This window comes from Salvelinus sp. IW2-2015, linkage group LG1, assembly GCF_002910315.2.
Source record: "Salvelinus sp. IW2-2015 linkage group LG1, ASM291031v2, whole genome shotgun sequence".
Lineage (NCBI taxonomy): Eukaryota > Metazoa > Chordata > Actinopteri > Salmoniformes > Salmonidae > Salvelinus > Salvelinus sp. IW2-2015.
The window spans coordinates 7,698,042-7,713,692 of record NC_036838.1 but is presented as its reverse complement, the minus strand read 5'-3'; the positions used below and the strand labels follow the sequence as shown (position 1 = coordinate 7,713,692).

Here is a 15,651-nt window from a genome sequence, read left to right as displayed (position 1 = left end):
AAACCCTGCACTTCTCTCCTCTTTGGCATTGGCACCTCCATTAAGGGCACTGGCTACTTGTTCACTAGGGTGAATATGAATGCTGCCCATCTGAAACTGCAGTAGAAAAGGGGAGGAGCCTGATATTGTGCTAGCTAGCTAACGTTATAACAATTACACAACATCTCATCACCAATAGTTCCCTAGTTACACAACAATATAGGAATACATTTATGAAATGTTAATTCGTTTTTACTCATTTTAAAATTTCAAAACATTTATACATTGGAGCGCTCATGCATATTGCCGCATTCACGTGCTAGTTGGAACTAGGAAACTTGCTAACTGGTTGTAGTTTACACGGCATATACAGTACCAGTCAAAAGTTGACACCTACTCATTCAAGGGTTTTTCTTTATTTTGACTATTTTCTACATAGTAGAATAATAGTGAAGACATCAAAACTATGAAATAACACATGGAATCATGTTGTAATTAAAAAAATCTAAATCAATTTGATATTGTCACGTATACTCCCTTTCCGGTGCTTGAGGTCGTCAGGCTACTCATTATTAGGCACACCTGTCACTATCGTTACGGGCGTCAGCGCCTCACTCACCTGGACTCAATCGCCTGCTTACTTTCCCTATATATGTCACGCCCTTTGGTTTTTTCCCTAGGCGTTATTGACTCTGTTCCTGTGTTTGGTAACTCTAATGAACTTATCCTCTGCAGCGGAGGTAACTCTGGGTCTCCCTTTCCTATGGCGGTCCTCATGAGAGCCAGTTTCATCATAGCATTTGATGGTTTTTGAGACTGCACTTGAACTTAACATTTTTGACATTTTCCGGATTGACTGACCTTCATGTCTTAAAGTAATGATGGACTGTCGTTTCTCTATTCTTATTTGAGCTGTTCTTGCCATAATATGGACTTGGTCTTTTACCAAATAGGGCTATCTTCTGTATACCACCCCTACCTTGTCACAACACAACCGATTGGCTCAAATGCATTAAGGAAAGAAATTCCACAAGTTAACAAGGCACACCTGTTAATTGAAACGCATTCCAGGTGGCTACGTCATGAAGCTGGTTGAGAGAATGCCAACTGTGCAAAGTTGTCATCAAGGCAAAGGGTGGCTACTTTGAAGAATCTCAAATATAAAATATATTTGGATTTGTTTAACACTTTTTTGGTTACTACATGATTCCATGTGTTATTTCATAGTTTTGATGTCTTCACTATCATTCTACAATGTAGAAAATAGTCAAAATAAAGAAAAACCCTTGAATGAGGTGTGTCCAAACTTTTGATTGGTACTGTAGTTATCCAGGTCTCAACTTTGTTAAAAATCAGAATCCTCCTGAAGTGCAATTTCAACCGTCGCAAACTGAAGATGTACCATCCCAAAATAAAATACCTTGTTAATTTTTATGTTTTGATATGCCAACAAGAGCAGTGGTGTAAAGTACTTAAGTATTTTTTATTTGTCATTTAAAAAATTCTGTACTTTCCTATTTATATTTTGAACAACTTTAACTTCACTACATTCATAAAGAAAATAACATACGTTTTACTCCATACATTTTCCATGACACCCAAAATAACTAGTTACATTTTTAATGCTTAGCAGGACAGGAAAATGGTCCAATTCATACACTTAAAGAGAACATCCCTTGTCATCCCTACTGCCTCTGATCTGGCAGTCTCACTAAACACAAATACTTAATTTGTAAATTATGTCTGAGTGTTGGATTGTGCCTGCCCCTGGCTTTCCATAAATAAGAAAACAATTGTGCCTTCTCATTTGCTTAATATAACAAATGTGAAATGATTTATACTTTTACATTTGATACTTAAGTATGTTTTAGCAATTCAATTTACTTTTGATACTTAATTATATGGTAAAACAAATACTTTTATTCAAGTAGTATTTTACTGGGTGACTTTCACTTAAGTCATTTTCTAATAAGGTGCAGTTGAAGTCGGAAGTTTACATACACCTTAGCCAAATACATTTAAACTCAGTTTCACAATTCCTGACATTTAAACCTAGTAAAAATTACCTGTTTTAGGTCAGTTAGGATCACCACTTTATTTTAAGAATCTGAAAAGTCAGAATAATAGTAGAGAGAATTCTTTATTTCAGCTTTTATTTCTTTCCTCACATTCCCAGCGGGTCAGAAGTTTATGTAACAGTTTAACTTTAGTCCGTCCCCTCGCCCCGACCCGGGCGCGAACCAGGGACCCTCTGCACACATCAACAACAGTCACCCACGAAGCATCATTACCATCGCTCCACAACAGGCCGCGGCTTGGCAGAGCAAGGGCAACCACTACTTAAAGGTCTCAGAGCAAGTGACGTCACCGATTGAAAGGCTATTAGTGCGCACGCACCGCTAACTAGCTAGCCATTTCACATGCGGTTACATATACATAACACTCAATTAGTATTTGTAGCATTGATCTTTAAATTGTTTAACTTGGGTCAAACATTCCGGGTAGCCTTCCACAAGTTCCCACAATAAGTTGGGTGAATTTTGGCCCATTCTCCTGACAGAGCTGGTGTAACTGAGTCAGGTTTGTAGGCTCCTTGCTCACACACTTTTAAGTTCTGCCCACACATGTTCTATAGGTTGAGGTCAGGGCTTTGTGATGGTCACTCCAATACCTTGACTTTGTTGTCCTTAAGCCATTTTGCCAAAACTTTGGAAGTATGCTTGGGGTCATTGTCCATTTGGAAGACCCATTTGCGACCAAGCTTTAACTTCCTTACTGATGTCTTGAGAATTTGCTTCAACATATCCACATATTTTTCCTGCCTCATGATGCCACCTATTTTGTGAAGTGCACCAGTCTCTCAGCAGCAAAGCACCCCACAACATGATGCTGCACCCCGTGATTCACGGTTGGGATGGTGTTTCTTCGGCTTGCAAGCCTCCTTTTTTCTCCTAACATAACGATGGCCATTATATGGCTAACAGTTCTATTTTTGTTTCGTCAGACCAGAGGACATTTTCCAAAAAGTACAATCTTTGTCTTCATGTGCAGTTGCAAACCGTAGTCTGACTTTTAATGGCGGTTTTGGAGCAGTGGCTTCTTCCTTGCTGAGCGGCCTTTCAGGTTGTGTCAATATAGGACTCGTATTACTGTGGAATGATAATTCTGCACCTGTGTCCTCAAGCATATTCCACAAGGTCCTTTGCTGTTGTTCTGGAATTTATTTCACTTTCGCACCAAAGTACATTCATTCTAGGAGACAGAATGCATCTCCTTCCTGAGCGGTAGATGGCTGCATGGTCCATGGCATTTATACTTGCGTATATTGTTTTGTATAGATGCACATGGTACTTTCAGTATTGAAATTGCTCCAAAGATAACCAGATGTGGAGGTTCAGAATTCTTTTTTCTGAGGTCTTGGTTGATTTCTTTTGATTTTCCCATGTCAAGCAAAGAGGACTGAGTTTGAGGTAGGCTTGAAATGCATCACAGGTACACCTTCAATTGATCAAATGATGTCAATTGGCCTATCAGCGCTTCTAAAGCCATGACATTTTCTGGAATTTTTCAAAGCCGTTTAAAGGCACAGTCAACTTAGTGCAGTAAACTTCTGACCCACTGGATTGTGATACAGTGAATTATAGTGAAATAATCTGTCTGTAACATTGTTGGAAAAATTACTTGTGTCATGCACAAAGGATGTCCTAACCGACTTGCCAAAACTTAATTTGTTAACAAGAAATTTGTGGACTGGTTAAAAACGAGTTTTAATGACTCCAACCTAAGTGTATCTAAACTTCCGACTTCAAATGTACAGACTTGGAATCATGGCCACTTTAATATGGAACACTAGTCACCATGTTTAAATAATGCCTACATATATGTAACGGTGTGAAAGGTAGCTAGTTACGGGTACGCAGTAGCGTTTCAATGCGTAGCGTCTTGCTGAAACCTAGATGTAGTTTGCCCTTGCTCTGAAGCACGTGCTTTTGTGGAGCGATGAGGTAACGATGCTGTGGGGACCGTTGTTGATGTGTGCAGAAGGTCCCTGGTTCGCGCCCGGGTCGGGGCGAGGGAGGTTTAAAGTTATACGTTACATTGATGCTGTTGACCCGGATCACTGGTTGCTGCGGAAAGAGGAGGTTGAAAGGGGGGGTGAGTGTAACGGATGTGAAATGGCTAGCTAGTAGGGGTACGCGCTAGTAGCGTTTCAATCAGTCACGTACTTGCTCTGAAACCTAGATGTAGTGTTGCCTTGCTCTGCAAGGGCGCGGCTATTGTGGAGTGATGGTAACGATCGCTTCGTGGGTGTCAGTTGTTGATGTGTGCAGAGGGTCCCTGGTTCGCGCCCGTGTCGGGGCGAGGGGACGCCGTAAAGTTATACTGTTACATATATACTGTATTCTATTCTACTGTGTTTTAGTCAATGCCACTCCAACATTGTGAATTGTTAAGATACTACTGTTAGAGCTTGGAACACACGCATTTCGCTACACCCGCAATAACAATGCTAAATATGTGTACGTGACCAATAATATTGATTTGTGTGCCTTTCCAAATCATGCATTTACCCCAGGTGGACCAATCAAGTTGTAGAAACATCAAGGATGATCAATGGAAACAGGACACACCCGAGCTCAATTTCGAGTCTCATAGCAAAGGGTCTGAATACTTGAAAATAATGTTTATTATTTTTTTAATTGTCCACCGCCCCAAAACAAATGTGTTTTGTCATTATCTGTATTGTGTGTAGAATGAAGAGGATTTAAAACATGTATTTAATCAATTTTAGAATAAGGTTGTAACGGCCTCCTGAGTGGCGCAGCGGTCTAAGAGCGGTTTGGCGGGGAGGGAATTTTACTTGGCTCATCGCGCTCTAGCGATTCCTTGGAGGACCGGGCGCATGCAAGCTGTAGTCGGTCGTCAGTTGAACGGTGTTTCCTCCAACATATTGGTGCGGCTGGCTTCCGGGTTAAGCGAGCGGGTGTTAAGAAGCGCTGCTTGGCGGGTCATGTTTTGGAGGACGCATGACTCCATCTTCGCCGAGCCCGTTGGGGAGTGCAGCGATCAGACAAGATCGAAATTGGGGAGAGAAAAAATAAAAATTACAAAAAATCTATTAAAAATGCCGAATGCACTGTATGCCTGGACGCATTGAAGCGGTCGTGGTGGATGTATATAGTTAGCCAACATCTCAAAGTACAGCCTCGGTGATTTGTCCACACTGACGCTGAAATGGAGGCGTCAGAAAATATAGACAAACTTTTAATTACATAAATAGGCTTAAAGGCAGTCATGTTTGACAAATATAATGTAAGATAATTAACTGTTGACATACTCAAGGCACGGTTCGTTCAGAACAAAATGGTCACAAGAGCTGCGAGACAGGCCAGTGCCTGATGCGCACCACAACATCAACCACAACCACCGTGAAATCTGAACGAGGCAATCAGCATTTTAAAACAATTTAACCATAAACGTAATTGTTTAAAACCTGGAGGTTGTATGTCATTTTGAGGTCTTACCTTGTTCCAAAGTAGCCTAGCAAAAAAATCAGACCATAAAATATTGAGGGAATGATTTTATAAACAGATCCTTATGCCACGGAAACCAGCATTTCTAGCATGTTCTATTGGGATTCTATCAACTTTAATTCATAGTCCAGCAGCCCAAGACAATCCTAGTCATATTAGCAACCCATGCTAGCTGTTGCATCTTTAGATCTCCCCTCTTTCTAAATGCTCATCTCGGTCACATAAAACCACTGACATACGGTGCGCTTTTTAGAACGGCTCCCGCCAATTGCATTTTGGAACATTTGAGTGTAGCCTATATTGCATTGTGCGCATTTCTGCGCTTACAATGGGCCGGCGCCCCTTGGACCGGGCGCAGCCAAAAGCATATTTGGCAGTGGGGAGATACGATCATAAAACGAGGAACTGATTCTGTGGTGCAAAGCAAGAAAGCATGTAGCTGCTTGGCGCTTTACAGTAGGAAATCAAACTAAACATGGCATATTATTGGGGGGTTCAAATTGACCCGTTGCGCCGCAAGTTACACACCTGCCCAAAGGGTCCCTGTGTAAACTGGTCTTCAGTACCCTGTAACAAATCAACACAAATTTAACAGAGGATGGTTATGATTTTAAAAAACATCACACACACACAGGTCTCTCAAGACCAGGATTGGGAAACGTAAAGTAACCACATGTCATCTCCTCAAGGACAGTTTCAAGACTGTATCCGTTTCAAAACACTGATCTAGCATTGGGGTGTGCAGGACTTACACCATCACAACATAGGACTTACACCATCACAACATACGACCCAGTCAGACAGATTGTTAAGGTGTTAAGTAAAACCAGACGGAGTAAAAAAAACAAGAGCAGAGCTAATAATAGCGGCCATTTTGTGTCGCAGTTTCCCCAAATACCTCTCTCAAAACTGCTGCAGTCTAAGGACCAGGTTTCTCTTGAAAACATACTCCATCTAAATGGGATACATTTGATTTGATAAAGACAAGGTTCAATTAAAATGATTGTGGTTCTTCAGCAGTGTAACGCATAGCGGAATATGTCTGGAAACATTCTAGTAAACCTTACAACCACGGTGAAGGCTTGGGGAGGCAGGTAGCCTAGTGGTTAGAGCGTTGGGCCAGTAACTGAAAGGTTACTAGATCGAATCACCAAGCTGACGAGGTAAATATCTGCCGTTCTTCCCCTGAACAAGGCAGTTAACCCACTGTTCCTATGCCGTCATTGTAAATAAGAATGTTCTTAACTGACTTGCCTAATTAAATAAAGGTTAAAGAAAAAAACATTTTTTTTTTAATTAAAAGGATGTATGGGGGATCCTTAAAACAATAAGTCAATCACATTGCTAAATCAATCTGATTTACTCCAGGATGTTTGAGGATGCTATAGAAAAACGTATCATAGCTCATTGTAGTTTTCAGTTCATAATTATTCATATTACAATTTATTCTATATTGAAAGAAAAAAATGAATAAATCCAGAAGCTAGAAGGACAATTTGGAATGTATTTTCAGTAAATAAAATAAAGCTCCAACTGTCACACCAAGTCTGCTTTATTTCACCCACAGATATCGTGTCAAATAAAGCACCATTATATATATATATAAAGTTTTATATATATATATATATATATATCGTTTTCATATACACCGCCAGGCAACAACTAGAGAAGATTCTTTACAGAATCAAGTTTCTTGTGGTTCTTTTTTAATGTACAGGTAAACTTAGTTTGGATATTAACCACAGAAAAAAGCAAGGCAACTTTTGCCTCTTTCATAAAGTACAAAACTGGCACAGAGGACACCATTTTATACAGAGTAAAAATGCAATAAAATTAAATTGCATACAGAAGAGACTAAAATTTCTGTAAACCTTTCCCCGTTACAGCAACCTCAAACAAATAAATCACTTCAAAAAGAACTCTGAAATCAGTTTAAAAAAAACTTTCTTTTTGCCCTTAGAAAAAATGTGCTATAGTTTTTTTTATAACTTGATCTTTTCGTCCAATGGATCGGCGGCTGAGCATGTTTATAGTCATTTGGGAGCATGCCGTCTAGCGCCATCTGTCATTGAAGCCGGAGAGGAGAGATCACGTGACATACCAGAGCACAAGAGCCAATCGATAGAAGAACATCAGCAGAGGCCAACGCAACACACACAGAAAAGGGAAACGACAAACAAAAGGATGAAAACAGAGAAAGAAAAGTGTTAAACGAAAGAGCATAATTCATTTAGAGAAAAGAAATAACAGACAAAAAAAGATATTAAAAGGGCTCATGGTGCTGACAGCAATAATGGTGATGTCACGAGGAGGCGGAACAGGGCCCTTTCCCAGATAGTTTTGTAACCACGGCGATAGTGGCCTCCACTGTCCTGTAGAGCATTTCCAGCGTGTCCGGAGGCGGGGCCGAGTTTGTCAGAGCCTGCGAGGGGGCGTGGCTACTGCACCCTGGGACCTCTGGCCCCTCTCCTGCTAGCCCCAGGGCAGATGGGAAGGCCAGGTCCTCCGAGGCCAGGGCGGCCGAGCCTCCGCAAGTCTTAGAGCCCGTCTCCCTCTCCTCCTTTGTCTCATCCATTGCCGCCGTTGCTTCCCTCCTCTCTTCCTCCTCCGCTCCTGCCATGGCTGCCTGCTGAGTCTGAGACGACTGCGGCTCCTCCCCTCCCTGTCCGCTGCCGCCGTACGACAACTCTCCCGTCTCCGGGAGGGAGGAAGAGGATGATGATGAGGACGACGAGGAAGAGGAAGCCTCCATCTTCTCCTCCTTGGGGGAGGCGTCCCCTGGGGGTTGGCTGCAACTGGTGGCAGCGGTAGGATCCGGTGAGGGCGGGTCGTGCTCGGTTCCCGGGTCGATGAGGGATGAGGAGTCCCTCGTCTCTGTGTCCGAGGTGCTGGTGGGAGTCAGTGCCTCCTGGTGCTCCGGCTTCAGCTCGACACATGGGGGGAGGGAGGAGGAGGTGGAGGCGGCGCAGGTGGGTCCGGAAACAGTCACACCCCCGGTGCTGGTGCCGGCGCTGGTGCCCTCCCCAGGGCCGTCGTCGCTACTCATCCGCCGGCGCTTCACTGGGGTGGCGCCCTCTTCCTCCGCTGAGAGAGAAGAAACTCCGGTGATTAACCTTCACATCTGTGTACAGGTACTACCATCATTAGCATTTTCAACTTCAATTCAACATTTCCCAACGAGTTTAAATGATACAGAGTCCAACCCTGTTATCTGCTTACACTATTATGTGACAATAGGCTGAAAGGGACACCACACTTGACTACCATCAAAGCGTTTAAATGTTTCATGTTTGTGACAATATACTGTATGCATGAGTGTGTGTCGTACCTTTGGCCTTGCGGTCCTTGGCCTCCTGTTCGAGCACGCTGCGTTGCTGCACACAGGCGCTACACTTGGACAGCAACTCCTGCAGGGCCGGACCCAGAGCTGGGTCCATCGCCTGGGGGGTGTGTATGGACAACATCAACGCCAACGCTCGCAGGTCCTGAAGAGAGGGAGGGAGAGGGACAAAAGAACAGTGATTATTTAGTAGAGAATAGCATTTGAACAGGGAATGACAATCTAGTAAAGGATGACCATGGAATTAACGATTACAGCATGAATAAGGCCTGAATAGTGCATTAACAGAAAGTGAATAAGACGTAAATAGTGCATTAACAGAAAGTGAATAAGACATAAATAGTGCATTATCAGAATGTGAATAAGGCACGAATAGTGTATGATCAGAATGTGAATAATGCACGAACAGTGCATGAATAAGGGGTACTGACAGCGTTGAGGAGGCCGCTGGTCTTGCTCAGCTCCAGGCGGTGCGAGGCCAGCTCAGGCTGTAGGCTGTGGTACTCGTTCAGCAGGTTGGTCACCAGCAGACTGATCAGGTTGGCGCAGCTGGGGCCTGACAGCACCTGGCTCTGGACCTGAGAGATGACACACACACACACACACACTTACGGGCATGCACTCGCAAGGCACATCAACTTGGTATTTAAAGTAGCAAGGGGTTAGCCTGAGTCCTGTGGAAGTGAATGGATACAGGCTGGTAAAAACAGGAAACTAAAGCAAGGCCATAAGTGCATAGAATAGCTGGACACACCGAGGTCAGAGGGACTTACAAAAGAGGGGGCCAGCCAAATGACCAACAGATGAACTATAGGCATAATACATATTTATATTAGGACACTGAGAAGGTCCTGGCACCATTGTAATCTAATCAAGAGCGGATACTGGCGTTATTGGGCACGAACAAGCAGGAAGCCTGAAAATGAAAGACAATGGTAACATATGACGTATGAGAAGTAACTTAATGTGCGTATGTAATGGACTGATATACTGTATGTGTATAAAAACAGAGCCAGGGCTTAGGAAAGGTGGTCTTTCCGCAGACTGACACGGCTTGTGATACATTGTATTAAAAGTCTATTTGAATTTACAAGTTCTTGTAAGTGTTATGTTTTGAACCGATTATCCACGACAGTCCCAGATCAGATTATGCAGTCTTGCCACCATCATTGGGGTCATTTGAAGTTGACAAGATGGCAAAACAGATCTGGGACTCAGGCTACGCATGAAACCTTGGTAAAGGGTGCACTTCATCATTGGATGCATAAATGAAATGACAGGCTATAAAACGGGCTAAAGCAGAGGCTGTCAGCGTTGAAATAAACGGAGGGTAGCGATGGCTCCAAGATGGCTACCTTGTGCAGGAAGCAGGTGAGGAAGGAGTAGGCCATGTTGTTGTTGAGGAAGGTCCTCTCATCCATTAGGATGCACTTGATGTACTCGCCGAACGCCGGGTCCTCGCACAGAAGCTTCACACACGTCTTAGCCAGGGCTGACTACAGAACAGCATAGGAGAGGTCAGTGACAATGTACAATTAGTGTGTTTGTAGATTTTGATGCGTGTTAAGTGTGTTTGTAGATTAAGATGTGTGTTAAGTGTGTTTGTAGATTGATGCGTGTTAAGTGTGTCAGTAGATTTTGATGTGTGTTAAGTGTGTTTGCAAGTGAGAGAAATAGTGTGAGTGACTGTATTTGAGTGAGTGCTTGTGTTAAAGTGTGTGCGCGCGCGTATGTGTAAGTGTCTGTTATTTACCTGAGACTGGCAAAGCTCCGTCCACAGCTTGGGGAAGAGGGCCAAGTGCAGAGGCAAGCCCTCGTACGCTATCAGGACACCTGGAGTCAGAGAGATATGGTCATATTGATACACAACCATACACCCTCTTAGGTCATTAGATATAGAAACATTAGAATGCATCCACACAAACCCCACTTTACTCAGTTTGACAAGGGTCTCCGTGAACTTCTCGCAGTTGATGGCGACTCGACACAGCAGGTGGATGAACTGGTGGTAGGACAGAAAATAGTCTTGGAGCATCCGTCATACACCTCATCTTTACCCTGAAGAGAGAGAAGAGAGAGAGGAGAGAGGAAGAGAGAGAGAGAGGAGAAGAGAGAAGAGAGAAGAGAGAGAAGAGAGAGAGAGAGAGAGAGAGAGAGAGAGAGAGGAGAGAGAGAGATGGAGAGAAGAGAGAAGAGAGAGGAGAGAGGAGAGAGGAGAGAGAGAGAGAGGAGAGAGAGAGAGAGAGGAGAGAGAGAGAGAGGAGAGAGAGAGAGAGGAGAGAGAGAGAGAGGAGAGAGAGAGAGAGAGAGGAGAGAGAGATGGAAGTTGATGATCCTTCTCAACGACAGCAAGAAGACCACACCAGCGCAAACATACACACGGAATGAACAGACCTTGAACTGCGAAGAAACACGTATACATAAACCACTTCATTTCCCCCAGAGGAAACTTCAGTTGTGGCACTATCGGGCACCGTTTCCACTTACCCAACCATTCATTTAACCAGGTAGGACCGATTTCACTTAAGACAAGACACCAGGTAAGCTATAGAGAACAATCTACCCAGAAACAAAGATCCTCTTCGGCATTAAGACCACTGGTCTGTCAACTACCATCAATACTTAAGATGAACTTCGGTCTTCATGTTAAGAAACTGACGAACCGGCCAAGAGACACAAAGCAGTGGTACTATTCAGAGAGACACACCTTGCTGGTCTCCACCATGGAAGGCAGGAGGCACATGTTGAGTTCAGGTCTGGGAGGCCGGATGTTGTTCTTGCCTCCCATCAGCTTGATGTTCTCTCTGCAGGGCAGGTAAGGCCCAAAGGACACTGCACAAAGAGACAGTCACATTCAGACGAATCACAGAGGGACAAATCCTACCTGGTCTTTACGCAAATCTACAGCAACATTTACGTCAACGGGAGATTTGGACAAAAAAAAAAGAAGGCATGTTTATTTTCTTTCTCGATATCTGTAGGACATTTGAGAGACTGCCTCGGGCACGGAGAGGCCAGAACAGTCAGACTCGCTGGTACTCTGGTTCTCCTAGTGCATGCCAGAGGTTACAGACAGAGCCAGGGTCCTAAGGATAGCATGCTGCTACATATAATATGTGAACTGTGTAGTATTATTAAATCATCATTATTATTTTCATGATTGCTTGTGTTGGTCCTGATGATCAAATCAAAGTTTATTTGTCACGTGCGCCGAATACAACAGGTGTAGACCTTACAGTGAAATGCTTACTTACAGGCTCTAACCAATAGTGCGAAAAAAAGGTGTGTGTGTGGGTAAGTAAAGAAATAAAACAGCAGTAAAAAGACATTTGAAAATAAGAGTAGCAAGGCTATATACAGACACCGGTTAGTCAGGCTGATTGAGGTAGTATGTACACGTTGGTATGGTTAAAGTGACTATGCATATATGGTGAACAGAGAGTAGTAGTAGCGTAAAAAGAGGGTTAGCCAATGTGCGGGAGCACTGGTTGGTCGGCCCAATTGAGGTGCATAAGTTGTTAGTGTAGCAGTTGGAGGGGGACTCACTAGGGATGTTGCTGTGGTGGTAGGTGCAGTGGTTGTGCTGCAGGAAGGGCACCAGCGTGTGCAGGAAGTCATGGGGACTCAACAGGACCAGCTCCTTCAGAACATCTGGACGGGGGAACAGAAATACACAGGAACTACTAGTGACATCACATCGAGCGATTGGAATTGTTCCAAAGGTCTATTGTATATACGCTGTGGAATAGTTTAGAGGGGAAATGTGGTCAAATATTATCCAAACGGTGTGTGTGTGTGTGTGTTCGTACCCAGGCAGGCGTTGCGGAGCTCCGGGGGGCTGTAGGAGTTGAGGAGGGTGAGCAGCTTGTGGGCAAAGTCGATCCTCTCCTGCCACTGGATAAGAGCCTGCTTCACGTCTACAGGAGAACAACAGAGGTTATACAGAGACTTTACATCAGGGTCCTTAAATAAAATGCAAGTCATTGAGCTCTAGTTAACAAAAAGGCAAGGACACAGGGCTTATTCACAAGGGGGTGAATCCTAACGTTCACTTCAGTCAAATGTTCTCTTAGTCATTAGTCATGCATTGATGTCAATGGGAGACAGAACATTTGACTTGGAAATTAGGTTTTGCTACAAGGTAGGTGGTCAGTATAGAATAAATATCTTCAAAGTAATGACTCGGGACGTCGGTTGTGGCATGAAAGCTTATTTTTAGTAATAATACTTGTTCACATTTTACCACTTTAGATTCTACAAAACAATAAAAGAAAGTTCCTAGCAAAAGCCAGGATACTAGGGCCTCCCGGGTGGCACAGTGGTCTAGGGCACTGCATCGCAGTGCTAGCTGCGCCACCAGAGTATCTGGGTTCGCGCCCAGGCTCTGTCGCAGCCGGCCGTGACCGGGAGGTCCGTGGGACGACGCACAATTGGGCTAGCGTCGTCCGGGTTAGGGAGGGTTTGGCCGGTAGGGATATCCTTGTCTCATCGCGCTCCAGCGACTCCTGTGGCGGGCCGGGCGCAGTGCGCGCTAACCAAGGGGGSCGGGTGCATGGTGTTTCCTCCAACACATTGGTGCGGCTGGCTTCCGGGTTGGAGGCGCGCTGTGTTAAGAAGCAGTGCGGCTTGGTTGGGTTGTGCTTCGGGGGACGCGTGGCTTTCGACCTTCGTCTCTCCCGAGCCCGTACGGGAGTTGTAGCGATGAGACAAGATAGTAATTACTAGCGATTGGATACCACGAAAATTCAGGAGAATTATTATTTATTTTTTTTTTATTTTTTTTTTTTTTTTTTTTTTAAAAGCCAGGATACTTGTCACATAACTGGCATGTTCTCTTTTTTTTACTACTTCCTGTCGCAAGGTATTCTGGTACTTGCAGTCAATAGCGTAATCCAATACTAATTTATACAACAGAAACATATACATAGTTCTCTCAATCTCCATCACATGAATTCTAATACAATTTTACTCTTACATATGTAACTGAAAAATAAAAACAACTAAAATAAAATATCTTGAGATAGAGCACAATGAATGAACTGTAAACATGAACTCTGTAACCCATTAAAGTTACAACATCCAGAGAGGAGGGGGAGGGTAGCTTTCGCTGACCTTTGCGCTGCAGATATGGCCGCGTGGCCTTGAGTACCGACAGGAAGATAGACAGCAGCTCCACCAGGTCCCCCGTCACATGACACGCTGTGGCCTCGTGGTACATCATGTGCAGGGTGTTGAACGACTGCAGGAAGTGGGGGGGGGGGAAGAGAGAGAGCGAGAGCGAGAGAGAGTGAGAGAGCGAGAGTGAGAGAGAGGGGCACGTCAAATGACAGGCAACGGTTTATGTTTGAAATTAAACCTACATTGACACTTAACGTTCCTACATTTTAGGATACAGTTCACAATGAAGAAACTATCACAAACTACTAACATAATTTGCAGGGTGTTGAATGACTGCAGGATGGAGAGAGAGGGAGGGAGGGGCATGTCAAGTGACAGGTCAGGATTTATGTAACAGCTGATGTCATGATGAACCTCTATGGACACCCTTTACTTTGAGAAACTTAAAAAAAAATATATAAAATCTCTTATATTGGACATGAACTACATTAAACGCTCATATTATTTACATTTTGAACCCGTTAACACCAACCAAAACTTGATTTCCGCTAGCCGAGTGATGAACGAGACTTGGAAATGTGACAAGTCTACCCCCAACCCCACTTTCCTAAAACTCTAAATTATAATATACAAACCAGTGAAATGACGCAATGTATAAATGGTTCAATATTAGCCTAATGACCATAATTAGTAAATGTGTGCAGAATGTCTCGTCGTACCTCTGTCATGAGGATGAGTCCTCTGTTGAAGACCACCAGCAGTCGGTCCTCATCGTTCTCCAATAACACACGGAAGGCACTGGGAGGGAGGACACAAAACACCAGATACATTATATCATAGACATATACTGGAGTTCACATAGCTTTCATTTCAAATGAAAGGCAGCGCCCATATGATTCTCTAAAAATGCATCAGACATTTCCCTGGTTAAGTTGCTGTGTGTTCATATTTTAAAACTCTGCAGATGCTTTGTATCTGGGCCGTGTTCATTAGGGCATGCAATGGAAAATGTTTTAAAACGTTTTGCAACAAATGATTGTGTCCTATTGGACAATTCCAGGTAGTCCCCGTTTCAGTCCTTTTTCTTCCATGTGGTGCCTTATGAACATGACCCTGGTGGCAAGTGTGAGTGAGCGCATTCCCCCTTTCGCTCCTCGTGTGTGCGTTTTCCTCTCTCTCTCTGTGTCTGCGCGCGAGATCTCCCCCCCCTCTCTCTCTTGTCTGTGTGGCGCGCGAGATCTCCCCCTCTCTCTCTGTCTGTGTGCGCGCGAGATCTCCCCCTCTCTCTCTGTCTGTGTGCGCGCGAGATCCTCCCCTCTCTCTCTCTGTCTGTGTGCGCGCAAGATCTCCCCCCCTCTCTCTCTGTGCGCGCGAGATCTCCCCCCTCTCGCTCTGTCTGTGTGCGCGCAAGATCTCCCCCCCTCTCTCTGCTGTGCGCGCGAGATCTCCCCCCCTCTCTCTCTGTCTGTGTGCGCGCAAGATCTCCCCCCCTCTCTCTCTGTGCGCGCGAGATCTCCCCCCCCTCTCTCTGTGTGTGCGCGCCGAGATCTCCCCCCTCTCTCTGTGTGTGTGCGCGCGCGAGATCTCCCCCCCTATCTTGTGGTGCGCACGCGCGCAACCCCCCCCCGTGTGTGCGCGCGGCGAGATCTCCCCCTCTCTCTGCGCGCGCGAGATCTCCCC

General features: G+C 44.5%; 1 protein-coding gene across 1 annotated transcript in view; it reads right to left on the bottom strand.

The window, feature by feature from the left end:
* Nucleotides 1-5,545: 5,545 nt before the first annotated feature.
* The window catches only part of LOC111958686 (ubiquitin carboxyl-terminal hydrolase 34), a 73,059-nt gene continuing 62,953 nt past the window's right edge, over nt 5,546-15,651 (bottom strand). Inside the window, 12 exon segments of the mRNA XM_070448668.1 lie at nt 5,546-8,597; nt 8,842-8,998; nt 9,285-9,431; nt 10,209-10,349; nt 10,607-10,686; nt 10,789-10,890; nt 10,893-10,911; nt 11,561-11,685; nt 12,400-12,504; nt 12,663-12,770; nt 13,966-14,092; nt 14,691-14,819. Coding sequence (XP_070304769.1) covers nt 7,816-8,597; nt 8,842-8,998; nt 9,285-9,431; nt 10,209-10,349; nt 10,607-10,686; nt 10,789-10,890; nt 10,893-10,911; nt 11,561-11,685; nt 12,400-12,504; nt 12,663-12,770; nt 13,966-14,092; nt 14,691-14,819 — 2,022 coding nt within the window. The 3' untranslated portion in view covers nt 5,546-7,815.